Raw genomic sequence first — 26041 nt, forward strand, 5'->3', positions numbered from 1 at the left:
GTGCTTGCACTATTAACAACTGAAGATTGCTTCGGTTTTGACTAGTCAAGAAAAATATGTAGAAGCTTCTCCAAGGTGCTTTTTATATTTTGTCAACACACTCTTTAAACTCTTAGGTTTTGCACTCCTGATCACAGGTAACGAGAGGGCGGAAGCCTATAATGAATTTCATATGTTATGATACGCAACCAAAAGGCAGAATATTGGTTTGGCATTGGTTTTTGGAGCAAAGAATGTGAGTAAAAGTTAGAATGAGGAGTAGCTGGTCTTTTTTTGACAATGTGAAAGCTACAGCAGTCAGGAGAATATTTGGCTCCCCTTTCCAGTGGGGTAGTAATAGTTGTGTAGACAAAGTTTGCACAATCTGTGACCCACCAAACCTAACACAGAAATGTCATATTCCTAGTGCTTGGCTACCCCTACTTTTGCACTCTGTTAGTCAGGGAGGAAAATGTAGGTTTATTGAGCCACGGTGGGATCACTGCGCATGGTCATCAGACTGTTATTTGTTTTGCTGACTTGCACGTGACATAGGCTGGGGGGGGGGAGGAGAGTGGTGTCTCCCCTCTCTCCTCCCCATACTCCCTTTTTGTTTTTGGGGGACGAGTACCAGCTCTCTCCCAATTTTTAGATTTTTTATAATCATATTTTATGTATTTTAAAATAATTTTTTTGTAGTTTAAATTTTTTTTATAATAATATTTTATATAATTATATTTGTATTGTGGTTTTATTATTGTACCCTGCCCAGGGACTCTGGTGATAGCCACAAAATAAATTTACATAACTAAATAAATAGTTGAATTTAATGTGTGCCGCCCCATATGACAGTGGTGGCAAACCTATGGCATGGGTGCCAGAGGTGGCACTCAGAGCCCTCTTTGTGGGCATGTGTGCCATTGCCCCGGATTGGGCACTCGGCAGTGGTATAGTGTCAAGGGGGCGAGGGGGTGCAATGCACTGGGTGCGTGGCCTTGCGGGGGTGTGACAAGGGCATTCCAAGGGTGTGACGGGGGTGTTTTGGGGCGTTCCAGGGCAGGGTGGGGGCAGGCAGGGGCGCAGGGTGCACACGTGCCCTGGACACAGTTTTCCCTCGCTCCGCCCCTGGCACTCGGTCTCTAAAAGGTTCGCCATCACTGCCATATCATTTTAACATCTTCCTCAGTAAGGAAAGATGAGAAAGAGCAGATTCTTGATACCTGTTTTATGGATAGTTTTAGGTTGGTCATGGTTGTTTTATGCTGTTTTTAATCCCATGGTTTGTTTTAAATGTCGATAATTGATTTTGCTTTTATAATCTTACAGTATTATTTTTATCTGCAAGCGTCCATGAGCTAAACACATAGAATGAGTGGGACTTTAAAAAATCAGTGTTGAGTTGGATAATGAAAATGTGTAATGTGGCTGGCAACAGGGATTTGTGAGTTTTCGAGAAGTCTGTGCTTTCCTCACCATCTCTTAGAAGGTGGCGTCAGGCTTAAGAACTTGTTTTTGATGTTATACAATAAAACATAGTGTCAAGAGTCCCAGGAAGGGTGGGTATTTCAGCACCACGTCAGCATAACTTAGCACAGTCACTTCGGTAAATAAGTGAAACTGATCTATTGATTGCAGAGCAAGCATGACTGCCAAAAACAAATTGTATTTGGATTAGAAAATGAACGTTCTATTGAACATTTCCACACCTTAAAAATTAATGTTAACAGATAGGGAAGAAGGACATCTCTTCTTCTAAAGTGTATGTTTATCTTGGAGTGTTTCAGTTTTACTTGAAAGAGTGCAGCTCGTTTTTACCTTGGTCTTCAAAACTATAACAACACTTGGCACAGAACCCAAAAGGCAGAGAGCCCTTATTAGTTTTTATGGCATTTTATTTCTCTGACTTATCATGGTTTTGAACCAAGGCCGTTTCCAAGACGGCCTTTGCGAAATTTCCACGCCAAGAGTGCGGGCGGCGTGGGGGCGCAAGCGCATTCGCGATGCAAGCATGCGTAACGGGAGAAGCGGAGGCCAACAGACGGCAGGCGGCTCCGCGACGGAGCCGCCTCTGCGCCCTCGCTCACGGCAGTCCTCCTGCGTCGCCTGCGGGGCGTCGCAGCCCCGCCCACGCTGCCCTCCGACCCCTGGAGGTCGGAGGACAGTGTGGGCGGGGCTGCGACGCCCCGCAGGCGCCGAGGAGGACACCGTGAGTAGGGCGGAGACGGGAGACAGCGTCTTCCCGGCGGCGCGGTTCGCACTGCGCCGCAGGGAAGACGCTCCCTCCCCAACAACAACCCTTTAAAGGGTTGTTGTTTAGGGCAGCTTGACGCCGCCCTGGGGGGAGGGAAGAAGAGTCAGGTCGTTGCAGCAGCGGCGCCTGTGCTAACGGCGGCCTGGGGGCGCCTTTTTTGGCGCCCCCAGGCCGTCATAAATGGGCCGTGCGGAAACGGCCCAATTCTCTTCCACGACTGTCTCAAGGACTTTTTTTTTTTACCTTCAGGGATCCTCAAACACACAATGCCATTCTAAGCTGAGTTGTGCCCATCTAAGAATTACTTAGAAGGGTGCAATTCTGCTTGGGATGGTTCTGAAGTGTTGTCTTTCCCTGACTTTCCTGGACGATGTAACCGCTACCCTGGAGATCCAGTGAGAGGGATTTTTAGTTGGTTTGGGTTTTTTTAAAGATATTAGGAATCAACCCACTTTGAGAAGCTTGTACCTGTTAAATCAACTACTACCAGTAAAGCCCATTTTAAAATGCACTATAACGGGCTCTAGACAGGGGGGAGGGTGCAGGCGGGGGACTGGGCAGGCTTCTCTCCCCTGCCTTCTCCACCCACCCTGGTCTGGAATTGCTGTGGCTCGGCTTGCTCTTCAGCTTGTCATTGGCTCCGTTGCCACTCTGTCGCTGTTCCGTGCTGCTGTGGCCCTTCAGGCTTCACAAGTGGTTTGCTGGGGTGGGAGGACCCAGGTTGGTTTTTGGAGTGGGGGGAAGGTAGCTGGGGGAATGGGGTGGCAGGCTTAGTGGGAGGGTGGCTTGATTCTGCTTCTCTGCTGGGCCTGGATAGATTTTTGGACTGGTGGGAGAGTGGCTGGAGGAATGGGGAGGCAGGTGGGGGGGGGGGTGGCTTGGCATGGCTTATCCACCAGACACGGGTTGGTTGTCTGAGCAGAGGGAGGGTGTTTCGGGGAATGTAGAGGCTGCTGCCTTGCCCGGCAAGGAGGGTGGCTGCTTCTGGGTAAGGGAAGGTGGCCAGAGGAGTGGTTGGAATGTTGAGAAGACAAACTTCCCACCAATGAGCTCGCAGAACTCTCTCCACAAGTCCTGCGCACTGATTGGTGGGAGGTGAATCATTGTGACACTCCGTCCCTTACTCAATTCAGATATTTCTGTGGGTTGACTGTAGTGATATATTGGTAGAGGAAACCCACTGTACAATGTTCTCCAGATACAGAGAACAAGCAGTCGGTTTTCAAGAGGTGTATCTCAAGGGCTAAAAGGTTTCCATTCATTCCTAGGCAAAGTTACTCCAGTCTAAGCAATTGATTTCAGTTGTTTTAGACTGGAGTAATTCTTCATAGGAATGCTTTGCTAGAAGAGAATTTTGTCTGCGAGGAATGAGTGTTCTGTCCATACAATATCCTGACAATACATATATGAAGGACCATTGGCTCATGGTGTGTACATGCAATGTCTAAGTTAATTTACTTAAAGTCAGTTGTAAGTGTATATTCAATTTTCTCACATGCAGGACAATCTATCAAAGTTTTTAGGCACTTCAAACTACTGATGAACAAATAGGCATTTTGATTTAATCGGCTCCTAGATGTAGGCGGTGGTTGTGTCTAATGAGAACAAAACAAAGATAAGCTTCAGGGATGTTTCTCTGAAATTATAACATTACCAAATAACATGTCTTTTTGCTTTTGAAGCCTCCTTTCTGCAAAGGAAGCATTTTATCTTTATGCAGAGTAGGAGAGGCATCATTTACTCTATAATATTTAACCACTCCACTCATCTCCTCTTTTTTAGATAAAATTACAGGCCCCAGATTTCAAGTTTTGATGTTTGTTTTCATTTGATTGCTGACTTTGGCTTGATGGTGAACTCCTCTGGCAAGCGCTGTGGGTGACGGTTAAGAAGCCTCTGGGTTTGAATATATTAAATGCCACAGTACCCTCTTGAATTATGTAGTGATGCAAAAAAAATGTGCACCCTCTTTCTGGAAGCTGAGCACCCCATCTTTTCCAGGGCTTCCAGATTATTTAAAATTCTTAACTACTTTGAAATTTTTAAAGACTACACCAGCGTGGTGTAGTCATTAAGAGCAGGTGGATTCTAATCTGGAGAACTGGGTTTGATTCCCCACTCCTCCACGTGAGTGGCAGAGGCTTATCTAGTGAATCAAATGTGTTTCCACACTCCTACATTCCTGCTGGGTGAACTTGGGCTAGTCACAGTTTTTAGAACTCTCTTAGCCCCACCTACCTCACAAGGTGTCTGTTATGGGGAAAGGAAGGGAAAGGAGCTTGTAAGCCACCTTGAGTCCCCTTACAGGAGAGAAAGGTAGGCTATAAATCCAAACAACAACTCCTCCTCTCCCTCCACCTCCTCCTCCTCCTCCTTTTCTTCTTCTTCTTCTTCTTCTTCTTCTTCTTCTTCTTCTTCTTCTTCTTCTTCTTCTTCTTCTTCTTCTTCTTCTTCTTCTTCTTCTTCTTCTTCTTCCTCCTCCTGCTCCTGCTCCTGCTCCTCCTCTTCTTCTTCTTCTTCTTCTTCTTCTTCTTCTTCTTCTTCTTCTTCTTCTTCTTCTTCTTCTTCGCGAGATGTAATTCCTTACCTTTCAACCAACTATTTGTCAGATTCTCAAATAGTCTGACAGAGAATCTTCTCGTGTGGAATGGCAAAACCCCAAACACTTACCTATTTTTTTATTCATCTGGGATTTATACTTTCCTATAAGATCTTCTTCTGTTACTCCACTGATCCAAAGTTTCCACTATTTTTACACAATTATAATTTAATATATTTGCTTCCTGGTAAAGATTAGACTGTTACCCTATCCATAGCTCATTATTTAATGGCTACATTGAAGAGGCATCCAAAAGTATAGTCAGCTTACACCTAAATGTTCCTTTGCACACAGGTGCTCACTTTGCACTGGAATGAAAGGGCCACAGTATTCCACAAAAACTACTCCATTCCTCCAGCTGTTGCCCTTATTGCTACTTTGCAATTTTTCCCTGATTCCCCTCACTATGAAACTGCACACAAAAAAGGTTGACTTGTCTCTCCTATTCCTTATTTATCTTTCTGTTTTTCAATTTTGAAAGTTATATAAAACGGCGGTGGCATTTAGAAGTATTCCAGTGGCAGATCTTCTGTATATTACGTGTGCTGGATTCTAATAGCTGCCCCAGTGAACCCACCCCCAAATTATGGTGTGCAACTTAATACTTTTCAAGATGTTTATTTTCTTCCATTTGGCCAAGTATAGGACATAGCTTAAATATTAACATTGGAGAGTGTTTAGATTTCATTACCTTTTGATCTATATATTGTACTGACACAGGCGGATGAAAATAAACAGCTTGTAACATATAGAGTTACAGGCTGTGTTTTTGTGTGAATTTCGGAGAGGCTGTGATGGATTAAGGGTTTGCCACGGATTCGTTTTTCACTAACTCGGTTAAAATAACTATGTAATCATTATTTGTGCTTAGTTTGAGCTTCATTTTCATAATTTACCAAGGGATTTGTCTGCATACATTTTGATGGTTAATGGCCCTCAATTGATTGAAGTTTCTTTTCAAGGAATTGCATGCACAAAACAATAAAATGAGTTGATAATGAGATAGCAGTAAAACCCAGTTGTATCCAAAAAAGGAGAGAAATACGGGAAACAAATGCGTAAAATGTCATATTTTGCTGAAAGGACTGTTGACACATATACAACCTAGGATACAAGGGCTTCAGCTGTGCTTCTAGAACTTGCTGTTCTAAATGTGCCAGACGTATGTTTGTTGCTGTTCTCTCAAATGCTGTTGGGGGGTGGGGAGGGAACCTGTAAAGATGCAAGATTAAATTTTCCATTGTCATTTTTGCAGATAACAGCTCGTCGACAATGGAAACATATTTATGATGAATTAGGTGGTAACCCTGGAAGCACAAGTGCAGCCACATGTACCCGTAGACATTATGAAAGGTAAGATAACAAATATTGAAATGCTTGTTTAACAGAGTGGGGGGGGGGGGAGATTAATTTGGAAAACCTTCAAAGCCTTTTGTAAAGATGTGGGTGGGTGGGGTGGAGGGGAGAGAGAGGCCTCTTTACAAAGGAATAGTAAATATTCCATCACCAGCCTGGCCCTATAAACTACTGTAATTTAAACCTCTCTCTCTCTCTCTCGCTCTCTCTCTCTCTCTCTCTCTCGCTCTGTGTGTGTGTGTGTGTGTGTGTGTGTGTGTGTGTGTGTGTGTGTGTCAGTCCGCCCATTGGCAAAGCAAACAAATCTGCTATCTGATTCTTTCGAGAAGCTATCAGAAACGAACAAAAACGGACAATAGCTTGAGGAAATCATAACCGTGATTTGGCTTGGCAGTTTGTTTTGTTTTTTTAAAAGCCCGTTCCAGATCCATGCAAAGCAATCTGTAGCCATCTTCAAATGAGGAGGGTGTTCTTCTCATTATAAGTCACAGAAGAAGAAGAAACATTTCTTCTTCCCTGTTCCTTTAATGTTCACTCTTTTCCTTCCTGCAGCTGACAACCATTTATCTGTCTAAAGTGCAACAGACTTGCTGTTTTATAAGCATTGATTTTGTACCCTTTTCTGAGTTAATAATAGTTTCCAAAGCTTTGGTATCCAGGGTACATCAGATAACACGATATAGTAGTGATGCTTCCTTAGAAGAATTTTGAGAAAAATGTGAGCCATTAATAAAATATGTGTGCTTTCAAGCTCTGAAATAAGCAGTGTGATCTCATGCTCCAGATCGCTAACTAGCTGCCTTTGGAGGCCAAGAAAGTGTTTTGTTTATCACTATCCACAAGCATTGCATGTTGTTGTTTTTATTAGACATACAGTGCATGCATGCTTTATTTGAAGGGTGAGCTATTCGCCATACTGACAAAAGCGACAATCGCAAACCTGAAATCCCAGTGTGAAAAGCAGAGTACCAAGAACATTTGGTCAACAATGAGTGGCTTCCGTTCATTAATAAAGTTTAGACAGATGCCAGTTTCCCATTATTTAATTTATTTATTTTACAACATTTATATCCTGCCTTTCTGGCCACATGGGGGCCACCAAGGCGGCTAACAGATTTAAAGCATACGTGATAAAATCACATTTTGAACCCATTAAAACCAACCAAACAACATCAGTAAAACATTTAAAAAATCAGAACTTAAAGATCAAACGACATAAAAACAACAATTGAAACATTTAAAAGAATCATGCTCTGACATAGCCAAGACATGGAAGCCTGGGTAGCCAGGTAGTTGAAGGAACTCAGTGCAGAAAGGAACAGACTCCATTTTCAGCAGCTCCGATTGCAGTCCAGCAGCCCCTGGGGGCAGTTTTAGAAGAAAGTTACTGTAGTTACTTGGTCCCATTGAAATCAAAGGATTTTAAGTGCACAGAGGGTTGCTTAAGTCCCATTAATCTCTGTGGAACTTTGGCTCTATCTGTTGCAGTTGAACTCAGCAAGGGGAGGGGAGCATTCAGCAACCTGCATGTAGACCCCTGCACTGGTGTCCCTCAACTTCAGGTAGACCTTTAGAGCAATGGCTGTCTCTCAGTACTAATCATGTGTTTGAAGTAAGCGTACTGTTGATAGTGCATAGTGTTGTACTTGCGTTACTGGATTCATAACAGAGATAGATAGATCTCCCAAATCAAACTGGAAACCAAGGGTGTGTGTATCACTATACTATTTCTATCTCTGTGTTGATTCCCATACTCTGTAATCAAATCCTATCCTGAACCTCTAAGCTGTCTGTTCATTAGTGGTAGAAGCCAGTAGACAGGGACATAGCTCCTTCCACCTGTGGTTTGTTTGTTGGGGGGCGGGGAGAGATTACGAGGAAGCAGGAAGTCTTCTGGCACACCATGGAAAATAAGAATGCAAAAATACATTTTCAAAAGCTATTTTAACTTTTTTGCCACTTTATTTTTCTAACTGATAACACAGTGGAAATAGCTTGTTATGGTTTCCAAAAAAGGCTTGAAAAGGATGAGGGAAAGGGCACAGTGCAGTCATTCAACAGGACAGCAATACTGTATTTATATTATTGATGTGAGCACATATACATGCGTACACACACACACACAAACACACACTAGAGAAAACTGCTCAATTGTACTGTTTGTTCTTTTATGAATTTTTCATGCACATAGTTTTCTATTTGTAGTGTTATTTGGAGTATCTACTACAAACAGCTGTTTTATTTGGATTATATATGTTTCTGGAATAGATTTATCTATTCTTCAGTCTTTTCTGCATCAGACTAACTTTAGCAGTCACCCTGTTTTCAGTGATGTTGTGTGAGACAGGAAGAAGGGGAAGAGATATTTAATCCGTCCCTTCTCCCCACCTGACAAACAGGATTGTATTGGCACTGGATTGGCACTTTCCATCAGTTCCCCCTTCCTGCTGCAGAACCCCACCCCAATCCCCTCCCCATCACATCATTCCTCAGGATTCTCTATCCCCTCAAACAGCCTTTCATGGAGATCAGTGGCTGCAGTGGGAGAAAGAAGGGAAATTCCATTCTGCTGTTTTAAAATTCAGTCTGAATCTGGTTTGATTCTTTCTTTCCTGGTAACATTGTTAGCAGAGTGCTGGCAACTGGCAAGAGCCTTTTTGGGATGGGGAGCAATGGCGTGCAATGATATGACACCTTTTTCAGTTTGTATCTGGAAGTGACATCACAATGCTTTTAGGAATCTGTCCAGTTTTCCCTGTGCATCATGACATCACTTCCCTGTACAAAGTGTAAGTGACATCACTGCATACTGTTGCTGCTTGTCCCTTACTCCAGCTGGAGCTAAGAGGCTTGGCAGGACCTGGGGATGGGAACTTGGTTGCTGCCTTTAGAGGAATGGTGAGCCTACTTACTGTACTGGTCTTCCTTTGTGGTTAACAGTCTAGCTTGGGAATCTCTCTTTAGCATACACATCGTGGGTGTATCTACAGAAAATGGCACCTTGGGCAAGCACTAAAATTGCTCCCCCTCCAAATCTGACAGGTTTTCCCCATCTTGGAAGACCAGCTCTCCAGCAGCCTGATCTACCCATTACTTTCAATCATGGGTAGGCTATCTCTATGGAGAGCTGCTCTACCTGCCATTGCAAAGAATTGGTTGACCCACTGCTGATTAATGGTGGGTAGACCAGCCCTCTGAGCAGCAGTGGCTTCCTGCTTTGCAGAGGGGTGACCTGGGTGCCCCTAGGCAAGTAGGGCCCAGGGCCCACATCAGGGCTTGCCCCACCCTAAATATGCCAGTGATACCCATACTTTGGAGAGTTGTTCAAGGTTGTGGGATGCTTCTGCTCTCCCCCATCAGTTCTCTTTTTCACTTGGAACGACTAAGTGAGTGCACAACCTTCCGCTGTGCTTTTAGTTCTCTGGGTTCAGGTTTGTCTTCAGTGGCCTCCGAAGGTTATACCTCTGCATAGGATTGCATTGGCTGTTTTGGATTGGAGCAGTGGCCTGTGAGTGAAAGCTGTCCCACATTTTGATGCTACTGTGTGTCTGTTTACCCTTAACACTCCTTGACCAGGGTTTCAAAAGTTCAATAGCATATTGAACTTGTGCTGTTTGTCAAAGCAGTATTGGGCTTCCTTTGAGGGTTAGTGTGGATTTAAAATTCAGAAGCCGATGGGGAAGGAAATGGGAGTGGGAGGGATTCTTAAAACTGTCTGGGGATCCACGCTTAAAACTGCCCGGGGTTTCAGTAAGTCTTGCCTCACATTGGTTAGGTTTTTGTAAATATTCTGAGAAAATTCTGGGGAACAAAGGTTGAATAAATTGTGCAATTTTTTCCAGTGCAAGTATTAACAAACAACATTGGCCAATGCCACACCCAAAGTTTGCTGGCATTAGACCGAAAGAGTATTAGAAATGGTTTTGAAGAATGTTCTGGGCATTTGAATTACTGTTGTTAATGGTTTGTTCTAGAAGGGGAAAATACGATGGCGTGGATGTCCTTTGCAATGTACCGGGCTCCAGGTTTAATCCCTTCTATCTCTTTTAACAAATGGATCTTAGGTAACAAATCCAGAAAAGACCACGGAAGAATTGCTACTAGCCAAAAATAGCGTTATTGTTCTCAGCGGGGTGACCAGAAAAGATACTTATTCCTAGGGTGTTGTGGGTTTTCTGGGTTGTATGGCCATGTTCCAGTAGCATTTTCTCTTAGGATGTTGTTTGTTAATACTTGTGGTTTGTTACTACTTGTTTGTTAATACTACTGGAACACGGCCATACAACCCAGAAAACCCACAACGCCCTAGCGATTCTGGCCGTGAAAGCCTTCGACAATACTTATTCCCGCTCCCGCCAATGTTGTTTGTTAATACTTGTTTGTTAATACTACTGGAACACGGCCATACAACCCAGAAAACCCACAACGCCCTAGCGATTCCGGCCGTGAAAGCCTTCGACAATACTTATTCCCACTCCCATCTTTAAAACACTAATTTCAAAATCATGTATAAAAGCAAACTACCTTCATGTTTAAGACAGCGTGCTTCTCCCCCAAATTAGAAAAGGCTAAAACTGTTTTATGAATGCATCTATGTTTACTTACTCATATCCAGTAAACAGTTTCATTTTTAAAACCAGATGATGTTACTGGTGGGTTGAGGAACCATTTTGGATTTGAATTGCAGGGTCTTCTTTTGCTTTATTAATGGGCGCGATAATACGAGTCCAGGTTGGTTAGGTTTTGTCTGTGTGTTTTGTCAAATCAATGGATATTTTTTTTTATTTAAAGTGTAGCAGGAATTATGTAATGCCCATGAATGCATTATTGTCGCTGTAGGGCTGACTGGCCTGAACCTGCCTTACTGATTGGCTTAAATCAAATCAGGCCGAGCACTTCATAAAAATGTGTTTGTCAGCCCGGTTTTGCTTCCAAACCTATTAATCTCTGTCAGTTTTTAATATTAGCACCAGGCTCTTGGCCATAGTCTATTAGTACTGTCCTTAATTGCTCGTGATACAGATGATTACCAATATAAAAAGCATTAATGTTTTCCCATTGTGGGTCTGTTGCTACGTGCATGACTCAACACTTGTAAAGATTACAAGCTGCTGCTGCTGTTGTTTTGGTCATGGGGTTTTAATTCTTCACTGTAGTTACCTTAGGTGATCACATAAAGTAAAAAACATTATGTACCCATGTTATTTATGCAGATAAAGGAACTCTAATAGAATGTCTGCTGCCCAGGAGCACAAATTTTGTGTTTCTGAAATATTTCAGAGCTCGCTTGTCAGGATCCTGAATCTTTCATCCGGGATTAAGCAGAGAACAAAAATCTATTGGGGATGGCTCATTTTCTCTTAGAACTGCATCCCTTGCCGTGTGATGCGGAGATAATGACATCAGATCGGGAGTTTTTTAAAAATCTTCTGCATAAAAATTGAATGATGACCAACTTTAATTTCCCGAAGTAAATCAATATAATTGTGCAAACGAGTAAGATGCTGTGATTTTTGTCGGGAATGTTTAAACAAAGCAAAAGAGATGACAATGCATTGCTTAGCAATATATTTGAGAGCACACATTTCCTAAATAAAATATAATTTTAGAAATGAAATAGACTCACAAGAGAAGTCAGAGGAGTCGTAACTTCACCTGCCAGAAAGTATTATTATTATTATTATACATATAACAACACAGCACAAGTGTCTGGAATTCATCTCTGAATATCGAGTCCTTCCCAAGGACCTAGGATATTAGAGGTATTTGCGTAGAATATGTGCAGTTCCTAGAAGTGCTGCTTTCTGCAGCATGTGGACTGATGTTCTGTCCAAGTTTAGGCTTTCCAGATGTTTTTCAAGATTTCTTGGGATTCCTCCTAGAGCACCGACTACTAGTGGGATTACTGTTGTTCTTTTTTGCCACAATCGTTCAACTTCAATTTGTAGGTCCTTGTATTTTGTGATCTTTTCCAGCTCTTTGTCCTCTACCCTGCTGTCAACTGGCACAGCAACATCTATGATCCAAACATGTTTCTTCTCTATCACTGTTATGTCTGGGGTGTTGTGTGCCAGGTGTCTGTCTGTCTGTATTCTAAAGTCCCAGAGTATTTTTGCTTCTTCATTTTCTGTGGACTTCTCTGGCTTGTGCTCGTACCAGGTCTTGCTACAGGGCAGGCCGTACTTTTTGCAAAGGTTCCAGTGCACCATTGCTGCTAGCCTATTGTGACGTTCGAGATAGTCAGTTTGGGCTATTTTCTTCCAGCAGCAGATGATGTGCTCCACGGTTTCATCACACTCTTTGCAGAGACGGCACTTTGGGTCATTGTAGGACTTTTCGATTCGTGTCTTTATTGCATTTGTCCGTAATGCTTGCTCCTGGGCAGCAAAAATCAGGCCTTCAGTTTCCTTCTTTAGAGTTCCCCTTCTGAGCCACTCCCATGTTTGCTTGCTGTCAACCTTCCCTTCAATGTTCTTAAAGTACTGCCCATGGAGTGGCTTGTTTAGCCACTGCTCCTTTCGTGTTTTAAACTGTTGGACTCTTTATTATTATTATTATTATTATTATTATTATTATTATTATTATTATTATTATTATTAATAATAATAATAATAATAATAACAACAACAACAACAAGAAGAAGAAGAAGAACAACAACAACAACAACAACAACAAAATTTAGTATATCGCCCTATCCTCGAAGGGCTCACAGCCATACAACCTAGAAAACCCACAACACCCTAGGAATAAGTACTAAGATATACCACAAGTAGCACCAGAGCACAAGAACGATTGAGGATTTTAAAAATGTAAACACGCACAAAGGGCAGAGATGCCTTCTTTCCCAGTTATAGGATAGCTCAAAGTGTGAGATGGGGGACCCCAACCAATCCTGCATTTTAACTTCAGCCATACTCTGACTTGCAACAGCCTGCTGTGATATATTTTTGCTGTGACGCTGCTTTTTCATGAACTGACAGACAAGTCTTATGCAATATTGTTCTATACAGACACAAAAAACTTTCTGTCCGCATTCCAGTCAATAGAATTTTTTTTAATGTTCTTGCTCTCTTTTAAAAATCAGAGCATTGTGAATGTACTGATGTGCCAGTTTTCTGTCTTATGCAAGGACCCTGATCTTTTTGATACTGATTGGTGCTGATATTTTAAATTGTTATGATACTTCCCAAATATCTAGGGCTAGAATTTGGCATATATGTAGCCCATGACATTCCGATCATGTTTGTTCTGCAGAAACCATGACGCAGAACCCAAGTGGGGAGGAAAGTAACACTGATGGAATGGAATTGAAAGGTGTGGAAGTTCCACCTTTAAGAAGAGGCAGGAGGGATTGGCAGTAAAGCCCAGGATCAGGGCAATAAGCCACAAAGGTGGAGGGTGAAGGAGCTTCCTCTTGACACTTCCTCTAGCTGTGGAATAGGGAAGTTCCCAGTGTGAGCTGGAAACATGTATCAGCTTGTAGAATTCAAGCTGTACTTACCAATGTGCATCTGGCCACTTACATATATCAAACAATACATTTCAAATTCAAAAAAAGCAATGGATTTCAGCTGCGTAAATAGGAATTTTTATGGCATGCAGGGAAAGTGACCTAACAGAATCTTACTCACCATAAAGGTTACAACTGTAACCTGAGGAATGAACTCTTTGAATTCGTCTACTACAGGGGTAGGGAACCTGCGGCTCTCCAGATGTTCAGGAACTACAATTCCCATCAGCCTCTGTCAGCATGGCCAATTGGCCATGATGGTAGGGGCTGATGGGAATTGTAGTTCCTGAACATCTGGAGAGCCGCAGGTTCCCTACCCCTGGTCTACTAGATAATATGACTAAATTGACTTTGAATTGAATTGACTATCTAATAAAGTTAACTGAATTCTATGCTGAAGTAATGCTATCTCCTCCCCCCCCCCCCCGCACTGCCCCCATCTGTCTTGATATTTGCTGTGTCAGTCTTACAAACCTGTCTTACAAACTTTAGATAAGAATTAGAACATATCTCATTAGTTTTGGGGGACTTCCACTTTATTTTCAATTCTGGGACATGAAAACTAGCAAGGAGCACCCTAGTTTTAAACAAGAAGAAACTGAAGCATCAGTTTTGGTTTTTGGAAAGGCTCCAAAGAGCAATCCCAACTCCAAATAATCTTTTTCCTGATTAGTGAAATTTTGCACTATTTTACAATTTGCACTAGTTTTTATTTAAATATCTCATTGTATCTCACCATAATACACTGTGAGGTTTCATTTGGGAGTGAACCTTTTTATAAAGTCAAGGGAGAAAACATGCATCTGTTCCTGAGTGGGAAACACACAAGGGCATCTGTCACGGAGCAACTTCTAGAGGACTGTATCAGTTGGACATGACTTACATGAACATTTGCAAAATGTCTTAACAGTCCATAAGATCTTGCTGAATCCTGTTCAAAGTGAGCAATGCTTATTATATATAGACAGAAATGACACTAAAATTAACAGGTTGTACTCTGCCACTTCACTTAACCGAGTTGTGAGCCTTCAGGTAGCTGAAGCGGCTCTTTTTCCATTGGAAAGGGGCCCTTCCCCCCTTCTCGGGGGTACAGCAGCCATTTAACTTACAGGAAATTTTCCTGGTGGGCCACAGCTAGGAGCAAGTAGAGTCAAGCCTCAGCAACTCTGCCAATGTCGCAGGGGCCACAGGGCTCAAACCTTTAATCATCAATAGCAAATGGCTCATAAATTGCCTGCTAGGTATTGCTGCCATTTTGGAGGATGAAGCAGTGGGTTAGCTAATACCCATGGTTGGCTCCATTGAGTCAAGTTGTTGCCAGATAGACCCATGGTTGGGGGCAGTCCTGTTTTCAAAGCAGTGTTCCTATCTATTCCACCAGCCTTGTAGGATGGCCTGGGAATGCAGTATCCAGATGGAATGCCATCCTCTGCACTGGCTCAGTATCACCCATGAGGGCAGAAAAACCTGCCTGGACTAGCCCTTGCCAATATCAGCCTTGCAAAATAACTTGCCTCAACTCTTCATAAAAAGATTAGGAAAAGTCAATAGCTTTCAGTCTACAAAGCTAATTCCCAACTCCATCCCTGACTCGCATGCCTCTGTGAGACAAAGTATATGCTAACAAGGATTTCATCAAGAGTTCCTGCCCAAAATACTAATCTCATCTTCTAACCTCTCCCAAGACCACCTTCATTTACATTGGCTTTGTCCCAAAGTTATTCACCCTAAAAAGCTAACTGCTTCCGGGCACTCCCTGGCTTAGAACATTAAGCCAAGTTCCAAAGACAGTTTAACTGTCCACTGCTTAAGTGTCCAACACTTCAGTGTCCTTCTCTTGCCTTCCTTCTGGAAGGTGAGAGCCTCCTTTCTCCTGGGAGATTACTGGAGGGCCCTTTTCTCCCTATAATTAGCCCCCTTGGCCAGCACTCAGTGTTAAGTATTTCCCTGGACATCTCTTTGTCTGGCTCATACTGTTCCTAACACGTTGCCTTCTCCCCGTTCTTCTACCAGAGTTTAGCATGGGTCATGGAACTTTGCTCATCGGACCAATCCTCTTTTAGATCAGGTAATTATTGCCTTATTCCCCCAAATCCCTCCCTTTTCCAGATCTTTACCCTGAATACTATCTATATCCTAGGACTGTGTGAATGATCTGCTGATTTGATCTATATGCTTTTACACTTATTATTTTTACCCTTTTAATAAAAATGGTTAAACTTTTACTCTCATTTCCTGTGGGTTTCTTGTGGAAACCCATCTTTGTAAACTTTGGTGACAAAGATCTCAAGCTTATCCAACCTCTTGCTACACTAGGTCTGCCCTTGCTAATTCCCCATTCTAAAAAGGGGCACTGACCTGACTATTTTGGGTAACAACATGGTTCCTGCAACAATAGATGCCCCTGCCACTCAGGCCAGCTTGCTCCAAGATCCTTTCCACTCCCAGTCAACTCCTGCTCTTTGTACTGTAGGAAAGCTCCACACTTATCTGAGCGATGGCAATGGGACAGAACTTAATTCTTGCAAATGTTCCAAGTTCTCCAAAATAGCCAGTTCTGCCATTCAGATTTTGAATATGCACTTCTGTCTTTAAAACTGAAATCTGAATATTGAGTTCTCCCTTTGAAATTCTCCAGGACTTTTGTCATCTCTTTGATTTTGTTCAGCCTGCAAGTCTTGTTTGTTGGCCAGGATTTCGATGAACTATGAGCTGCAGACATCTTTTTGAGGGAGGGAGGGAGGTGTTTGGGGTTTGTTATTTTATTTTATTTTAACTTGTAATATTTTAATTATTACTACAAGCCGCCATGTCAAATATGAAATGTTGTACTGAGAAGCTGGCAAATACTTCTAGATGCTAGATGCTGTTGCATCCCAGCAAGCAAATACCCAACTCTATTGCTTATCAGCAGCACAACCCAAATACTAAATACTGTTGCATGCCAGCAAACAAAACCAATGCCATCTGTTGCATTTGAAATATTGGAATAAAATATCTCATATAGTATATTGAAGTAAAATTGCAATAAGATGTCAAAATCCAAAAATCAAATGTTCAGTAAATATCAGAGAACGTCTGGTGCATATTTGGTGCATGTCAACATTCGCTGTCACAAGATTTTGGAAAACAGATTTTCTTTTAGTGCTATGAAAAGAAGCAGTCAGGACCGATGATGGCCAGAAAAGCTTGGCTGTGGTGGCCAGTGTAGCTTAAACCCTGATAAAACCACTACTTAGCTTTGGCTCATTCCGCACATGCAGAATAATGCACTTTCAAACTGCTTTCAGTTCTCTTTGAAGCTGTGCAGAATGGCAAAATCCACTTGCAAACAGTTGTGAAAGTGGCTTGAAAACGCATTATTTTGCGTGTGCAGAAGGGGCCCTTGATTCCTCCCCCCCACTCACTTAAATTTTACAGGAGATTTTGGGGTATGGGAATATGTGTGGCTTAGTGCTATCAATACCTCCTCTTATTCTTCTGTAATGACCATTATCCCTTGCTTCCCCAATTATGCTCCTGTATATTTCCCAAAATGTTGAAAAGCAGGGCTGTGGCTAGGCCTTTCCGTACATGACAGCGACATAATTCTCTCCCTTCCCTTCCCTCCCCCCCCCCCCCCCGCAAACTTACTGCAGCGTAATAAAAGTTGAATATTATCTTTGTTTCACCCCTGAAATGCTCCTCTTCTCATCCCTTCTAGTGGCTTGTGAACCGTCCTCCATTTTGGGACACACTGGAACCAAATTATTCACATTGTTTTGATGCTTATTTCCCTTTATTGCATGCTCTAATAAGCAGCAGTGCCCATCAACAATGTTGACATTTAAAATATCATAGGCAGCTGGATTTAAGGCCTATTGAAATGAATGGGGTAGTTGACACCTCAGAGCTATTGTTATGGACTCCCCGCGTACTCAGACAGATGGTCCTTTTTATTGGTTACACTGATTTCTTGGTATAAAGGGCCTCATTCCATAGCTGTAACAGCAAGAGGTTTATTATATTTTAAAATGTAACCTGATACTTGGGAGAACAAGTTGGAGGCCTATTTGCAGCCTTCCAATTGCACCATCACAGTCCTTTTGACTGTGGCTCCTGGCATGAAAAACAATCAGCTAATCTGTTCGTATTTCAGATTAGTCATTTACAATGCATCTGAGCAGTTCAAGGCTTGCTTTTTGCTGAACTTTTTTTTAAGAGGATCCGATTAAAATGCCTGTAAGAATTTTATATAAGGTAAATGTCTTTTCTTCCAGTCTCCCCGTCCCACCAAAGCAAAAAAAAAATCTATTTTTGCCCACAAATCAAGTTAGGTCAACATAAAGCTTTGGAAATGGATTCGTGCAACAGCTGTAATGATGTTTTCTTTCGTTGGGAAGTAATTTAATACACAAGAGAGTCTAGTATTCCAGTCGAAAATTGGCTTGGTTTGCTTAAAGCATTCAGAGATAACTTTGTCAAAAGTGTGTGCGTTTCAGAAGACATCTGTAAGTGCTAACAGCTAGTCTTCGTAAAGTGGAAACCAAGAAGCCTATTATAACTTCTATATAAAAATTCTTATGGTTGTCTTTACTACAAGCTGTAATTAATAAGGCTGCTTCTTGAAGGGAGGGGATAGACTGTTGAGTGTGAAAACACCCTGAGGTGAAAATTAATCTAGTGTTATCTCATGCTGCAAACTGTAACTAGTTCTTTGTTTCACCAAAAAAACCACGGAGGGAGATTTTTGTTTTTTGTCACACTGACTTGGTTGGTTCTGTTTTTGTTTGCTTCTGTATTTCCCACCCTCCACAACCAAATTCTTCTATTAAGTACGCAGATATATTTAGCCTGGCTGTTAGTCACAACTAAAGAAAAGTGAAGGTCATAGTCATAAAATTACTTACATAGAACAAAACTACAAATAACAATGATACCTGTTTAGATCGGAAACCAACTGTGGTTTGTGCAGTCAAACATTAAATGTGAGGGTGGAGGCAGAGATAATATAAAAAGAGAAAGTCGCAGCAAGTTCTTCCTTTATAGCGTGAGACCTGTTTTCTTTGGGGTTCACCATTTGTGTAACTGACATGCATTCTGGCATATCAAATACTAGCTCTGTTTTGTCCCTCTTTGCAGCAGAAAAAACTGCTGTGTATATTTTTAGTGCCAAAATGTGGTTCATTCTTTAATTCTTACCTCATTTTAAAAATATTTTAAGTACAGTTGTAAAATCACTTCCAGGATTGAGAAGGCCAGGAGATTCCTGGTGTTACAGGTGTGTACCAGGAAGTACTGAAAGCCTGCAAGAGCTCACCTTGAAACAAATGAACATTGATTTACAAAGGTGACAAACTCCTCTGCCGCTCTGCTAGTGGTACATTTGTGTAGACCCAAATATAATAAAAAAAGCAGATCAATACAAGCACATTCAAAGAAATAACAGTTTCTGATCTTGTATCTCTTGTTGCCTGTTTTTAAAACAGCCAGGGATTCTGTCTTTCGGAAAAGGTTTGCAATTGGTGAGTGGTGTCGCTAGTTTTCCATCAAGTGAGAGAGGTTGAAGATCAATTATTAGCAATGGACTTATTCATCTCCCTCCCAGTTTTGATAAACAACAAGAGGTTTTCTGCTATTTCTTTTCCTTGGGGCTTTATCATTAAGATTAAATAGCTGTACTGTCAAGCATGCCGCTGAACAAACATCTTTTCAATTATGTGAGTAATGGATGCTTTAACAAAAGAACTATTGAAAAGTCTGAAAGCATGTTTTTCTCCACCTCCCCCCCTGCTAAAAATATTAAAATTAAAGTATCAGATGACAGAAGAATGTAATTGTTTGCCCCTTAAAGTAGTTTCTTAATTCTTTAGTCTGAGAACACAGTATGTGTGTTGTGCAAGACTTGTTCATGGCATGTTTTCCAATTTTGAGACAATATAAAAGCCAGTGGTCATAAGAAATGCCTGAAGTATTTTGTTTTGTTTAAAAGGAGGGCATTTCCTTCCTTTGCTTGGGTCTTCTTGGTGCCTGATTATGATCTGAGCAATTTCAAAAAATGGACCACAAGAATCAGTTTATGCCATCCCTCTACATCTTGGGGAACAAAAATTACACATATGCACCTACCCCAGAATTGCCTAACATCTGAGAGCGCATATAGAATTTGTGGGGGAAGGGGGATTCGTCCTTGGATTACTGAGAGTTTGAATTATGGCTGAATTGTAACTACTCCCTGCATTTCACAAACAGTCATGCAGAAAATACCTGTTTTTTCCTGGACCATCTTCGAGCACTCCTAGGAGAATATTCATTTTATTTGCTTTAGACTGCTCTATCTTTCCTTCAGAGATGCTGTCACCCAGTCAAATCTGTTCAGTTAGGTAGGCTTTTAAGTAATTCCATTCCAAATGTGGTCCTTGATTGGATGGGGTTATCCATGCGACTCATCCAAGGAGGAGGAATCAAAAGCAGCCGACATAGGTAAGAAGTGGAACTGAATCAGCTAGGACAGGGGTGTCCAACTCTGGTACTTCAGATGTTCATGGTCTACAATTTCCATCAGCCCCTGCTGGCATGGCCAACTGGCAGGGGCTGATAGGAATTGTAGTCCATGGATATCTGAAGCACCAGAGTTGGACCCCCCTGAGCTAGGGGAACAAGGGCACTAAAAATGATCCCCCCTCCAATAAGTCACTGTTGATGTGCATTGAGCATTTTTCATCAGAAATTCTGTCCCCATAGAAAACAGAGAACATGTAGTATAATTCTTGCAATCCCGTTTTTGATTAGATCTTGCTAAAAAGAGAGTCATAAGGGGGTCTCGGAAAAACTGGATCTGGGCAGCATCCACCTCCTGCAACAGAAGAAGGCCTTGTCTTCCACTCTGAACCTGTTTTACAGCACAATCATAAGCTGTGTTAGATCCTTCTAAATCCATTGACTTCAGATCCTTCTAAAGCCATTGGCTTCAGAGAAGGGTGTAGCTCTGCTTCCGATTTGCATAATTACGACAGTTACTTTAGGCTAGTCATCTGAAACATCATATTAGTGTGAACTGGCCGTTCCTAATCTCTAGTTCACTAACATCCAACTGTATTTGTCTTCCTTTCTCATGTTGCTCTTCCTATTTACATTGGTTTGGGAGGTATTTGGCAGCCTTCCCTCTGGGCTCCGGTACAAGCTATTGCTTAAAGTAGCAAAGGAGACCTTTCTACAAGGAATGAGGTGGTATTGTTTGAAAACAAAGGCAGCCTAGGTTGATTTTACTAGTAATGTAAATATTAGATTTCAGCTTTAGATCAGCGCAAGAGTATGAGTTGATCAAGGTCCTTGTTAATCTACTTGCAGAATCAGAAATATAGAGAAAAATACTACCCATTTGAAATGTACAATTACCAGTGCTATCCTAAGCAGAGTTACTCCTTTCTAAGCCCACTAATTTTGTTAGGATGGCACTGTAGGTGACCTTTGTTTGGGAACAAGTGCCAGTCTTTTGGGTAAAATGAAGCAAATGCAGTCTTTGCTGTAATGTCCAAGGTCCAAGGTCACCCAGCCAGTCATTGTGTGTAGGATTGGGGAAACATCTGGTTCACCAGATAAGACCCCACTGCTCATGCGGAGGAGTGAGGAACCAAACCTGGTTCTCCATATTAGAGTCCATCTGCTCTTTACTATTACACCACACTGGCTCTCAGTTACTAAGATTACAAGAGCTACAAGAATTCACTGATGTACTCGGTCAGTATAAAATTTTATATGAATCGCTGCACTAGAAAGAATGGTCTAGTACAGAGGTGTCAAACTCATGGCCCTTCAGATGTTATGGACTACAGTTCCCATCATCCCCTGCCAGCATGATGCTGGCAGGGGATGATGGGAACTGTGGTCCATAACATCTGGAGAACCGCAAGTTTGACACCTATCGTCTAGTATGTGGAAGTACAAGAAATACTTAAGGGTGGTAAACTTTAGTCCTTAATATTTTGGACTGCCTTTCATGGTGGAGACATTTATCAATTGATTTTATTTAGCTAGGCATGCTCCAAAAATGAAGATTGCTTTGAAGTGCTCATTATTCTTCAATCCATTTTTAACCTTCTTGTTTATATGGTTATTGATATGGTATAAAGTAGCATCTACTCTGAAAGGTGTGGCCCACTTTTATGACTGCCCAATGCAGCTTGTATGTGGAAGTGGCTGAATTGGGTAGGTGGTGATTATAATATAGTTGAGCCTCTCAAAATGTCCAGTACACTGTCTGGTCCATTTATAGATCATTTCAATCCAGTTACCATGATGGGTGTCAGAAGGTCTTGGGATCTGTGAAAGCAACCGCATACTCTGGATCTTTATCATTTCTGGTTCTGAAATCCTAGAAGGATCACATCAGTGAGTCCTTGGTGTCCATCAGAAAATCAATCACCAACTGAGAGCGCATTTCCTCAGTCACTAAAATGGGTGGTAATCGATTGATTACTTTCATAACTAGCACTAGAGAAGACTGATGTAGTCTGGCCTTTGTGGGAACAATGATAGAGAGGGTAGTTACTGAGCAAATACCAGGTCTTCCCGGCTAACTCATCTGCTCTAGTCTTCTTTTAGTTGGCCTTCAGGCTGGGCAGTAGGACAGAGCTGGTGGCTTTAGTGGATGATCTCTGAATACAGACAAGGCTGTGTCTCACCGTTGCTCTGATTTATCAGCTGCCTTAAATACTTCAGACCATAACATCTTGTTGAGGCAGGTGGAGGTAGAAAGTAGGGATTAAGGCTTTGGACTGGTTTAAATTTTTCTTTATGGACAGGAGTCAGGGAGTTGAAAATCCAATTGTCCTCAGTGTGGGATTTGTCCTTTGGTGTTTCACAGGACTCTTGTCTTATCTCCTATGCTATTTAATCTCTATGTAAAGCTTTGAGGAGAAATCATTCATGGTTTGGGAGCATATTGTCAGCCACGTGTTGATGATACCTAGCTCTATATTTCTTCATCCACATTTCCTCGTGATGCTGTACAGCTCCTGAACCACGGCCTGACTTCTGTGGTTGAATGTGTGAGGCAGAGCAAGTTGAAACTAAATCCTGAAAAGGCAGAAGTGATGCTGGTTGGGAAAACAGATGTCTTGGGGTCCAGCTGACACACTCTGACTCATTTAAAAGCCTAGGGGTTATATTGCACCCAGCAATATCACTGAGGGAGCAAGTTAATGCAGCTGCCAAATAAAAATTCTTTCATCTTCATTTAACTCCGAAGACGGCTAAAACATTGACTCACCGGTTTTGCCTGCTGAAGATCTTAAGCTCTGTTCAGAGCAACTGATCCGTATGGCAAAAGCTCTGGATTGTATAGGCCGCTCTTCCCCAACAGGCAGGTTCAGGGCAGCCTACGGCAGTCAAATCTTCAAGCACCAGCTTCATCAAATGCATGAAACGTCCCATTCTCCTGGCAGAAATACTTACCCCCCAAAGCTACAAATATGGGAAAACCAGTTCTTAGCTTTTTGCCCTGGCTACAGTGATCTCTTGATCAAGACATGCTCTCGTACTGATATTTAAAGCTTTGTGATACTTCAGTAGACATCCAGTTCTTAATTTTGGGCCCTGTGTTTACCATCCAGTAATGGGAGGAATGTGAGAAGCATTTGTGAGGTGAGGGTCATGTGGGAAGACCTACAGTACATCAGAGACCATTGTGGGTGTGATGCTGTTGTTGTTCCCATGCAATCCTTTTCCTCTTGTGTGGTTTCTGTGCTGCTATGTTATAAGAATGGGAGAGAGGGGAGCTGGGGGGAAGGGGGGAGGGGGGGTTCAGCTGCCATTTCACTTATGAGTCAAGGCACATTGTTAACCATTATAAATGGGAGGGTCTTCCTCAAGTTTTTTATTTACTTGCCTTTTGTGCATTCTTGTAACCCCATTGAAGACTGTCTTTTTGGTCTGTAATACGAGAACTAGGTTCAAGTCCAGTAGCGCCTTCAGAGTCCAACAAGATTTTCAGGTTATAGGCTTTCCAGAGTCAAAGTTGCCTTCATCTGATATAAGCTTATTTCTGACAAAAGTAGCTTTGACTTTCAGAAACTTATAACCCAAAAATCTTGTTGGTCTCTGAGGTTGCTATTGGACTCGAATCTAGATCTTGCAACAGGAATTATTGTTGTTGTTGTTGTTGTTGTTGTTGTTGTTGTTGTTACCCCCACTATTTTCTATTCCATAGAGTTTGGCTTAAAAGAATACCGTAGTTATTTGGCATGGTTATGGAACAGCATACAAAACAATTATACATTTCTTTCCTCTTAAATTTTTTTGGAGCCATATTTTCCCATGGCATGAGGAAGGAATGTTGGCTAATGAAGTATAAGAGATCCCCTCTTTTAATGTCTTTTATGAAATACTAATGATGAAGACATATTTGACATGCTGTGAAATACATTTTTCTAATGTGAAGTTTCTGCCTTTTGTTGGAGAGGAGATAGAGTCCCTGGAGGATTTTAGAATTTGTAAATATAAAATTATCTGCCTTCATGGTTCTCTCCCCCCCGCCCCCCATTCTATTCCTTTTTAAAAGGCTGGCGGAAAGCCAGATTACTTACATTACAGTAATAGATTTGATGACCTCTGACTTCAGCTGCAGAGAAGTACATTGAATTTTTCATTACATCAGAGGACGCAGAAAGCTAAAAACCCAACATAGCAGGCACCATTATTTAATTCAAGGTTTAGCCAAGCAAAATCTTGTGTTTTTTCCTGAAAGAGAAATGTGGGGGAGGGGGGGAGCTACAATTAAACATAATATCACTTTCATTTTAGTAAATCAGGATTAATACAATACTGATTTGTTCATCTAAGTTGCATTGATTTTACAGTTGTCTTTATTTTACAGGCGGGGGGGGGGGGAAGAGATAATCTTGCTTTTCACAGTCTCTGAATTTAATCAGGAGCTCGGCTGATGGCAAAGACTTCCCTACTGTTTCTGCTCTGGGCTGGAAAATGTTATTCTTGTATTATTCCAAGGGGGGAAAATAGCCCCGTGCTGTTCTGAAATCTGCTGCCTGTAAAAGGATTGTTCTTTAATACACTAGTGCTTACACATTCTAGTTATGTTAATTATCCTATAAATAATGCATTTTATTAATCTTAAGGACTGAATAGTGTTTATGATGAAAGCGTTGGTCAGGAAAAACTCCCCACCAAAGCCCAATAACCAGCTCTGATGCACTTGCAAGAGAATGCCCTCGCCTTTCTCCCCGCTGCCTGTCCTGCTGAAATTCATATTGTAAGTTTCTCAGGGCAGGGACACCGCCCACCCCCGGAAAGTCCATGTGCGTAAATGTTTTAGAATGAATCTTGATGATTATAATATATTAGTGAAACTAAATGAGCACGGCTCCACTAGTTCAGCAGAAATCCTTCTCATGAATCCATAACCTGATCCATCACCCTCTGACAAACACAGCCACTGTTGGGAACTCTTCTCCAACGTAATAGTCAATTTCTCTGTGCGTTTTGGGTCTTTCGGGGGCGGGGGGCAGTCCATGTTTGGGAAATGCCTCTTTTGTCTCATACAGAGAGGGGTTCCGATCTCCAGCAGGGTTAACAGCAACTTAATATGGAGAAACAAACTACTCATTTCAGGCACGTTGGTATCATGTGAAATTGTTTGTAAAGCAGAGAACCGGATTCTTCCTGTGTTGGGCAATACTGGCCTACATTTGACTAAAATATGATGTGTGTGTGTGTATGAGTAAGTGAGAGAGGGAGAGATGTTGTAATGATATATTAACCCAAGGGTTGAATGTTCACAAGCTTTATTGCTCTTGTACTATAACAGCTTCTAATACTCAGATGATAAGATCACATCCTGTGGGTAATTGTATTGTACCATGACAGGCGAACAGGAGAGAGGAAAACATTTCACTGAAAATTCTAACAAATGGAAACTTCTCTGTCAAACGGCAAATGTTCACAGTGTTAAACTGTGTGTTTAATCCTCTGAAGTTTACAATATAGAGTTACGTATGAGTTACATGCCTACTCTTGTTAACTTTGTTTTTGTAAAAAAAAAAAATCTGGTTTCTGTAGAGAAATAGCGCTGCATGAACATTTTCTGTATAAGCGAGCAAAGCCTCTGCCCTGGAACAAGCTATCCTTGTGTTTTGATTCATTTTTTACCTTAGTCATGCCGCTCTCCAGATACAAGAAACATTTAATTCCAGATTTCCTGCTGTTGGCGCTAGGCCTTCGACCAGCTATGTGAAATGTATTTTTACTGCTGTCTCTTTGCCAACTGCTGAGCTCAGTGCAAAATCACTAAAATGGAAATGTATTCCCAACGTTGAGCTCGTCAACCAGGGTTCCTAATTATCACTAGACT

General features: G+C 41.8%; 1 protein-coding gene across 3 annotated transcripts in view; it reads left to right on the top strand.

The window, feature by feature from the left end:
* Positions 1-26041, top strand: part of ARID5B (AT-rich interaction domain 5B) — a 254225-nt gene that overhangs the window by 208497 nt on the left and 19687 nt on the right. For all 3 annotated transcript variants that reach the window (XM_048505139.1, XM_048505140.1, XM_048505141.1), the window contains one exon: positions 6085-6182. In XM_048505139.1, coding sequence (XP_048361096.1) covers positions 6085-6182 — 98 coding nt within the window. The remainder of the gene's footprint in view (positions 1-6084; positions 6183-26041) is intronic.

Source organism: Sphaerodactylus townsendi, linkage group LG08 (assembly GCF_021028975.2).
Source record: "Sphaerodactylus townsendi isolate TG3544 linkage group LG08, MPM_Stown_v2.3, whole genome shotgun sequence".
Taxonomy (NCBI): domain Eukaryota; kingdom Metazoa; phylum Chordata; class Lepidosauria; order Squamata; family Sphaerodactylidae; genus Sphaerodactylus; species Sphaerodactylus townsendi.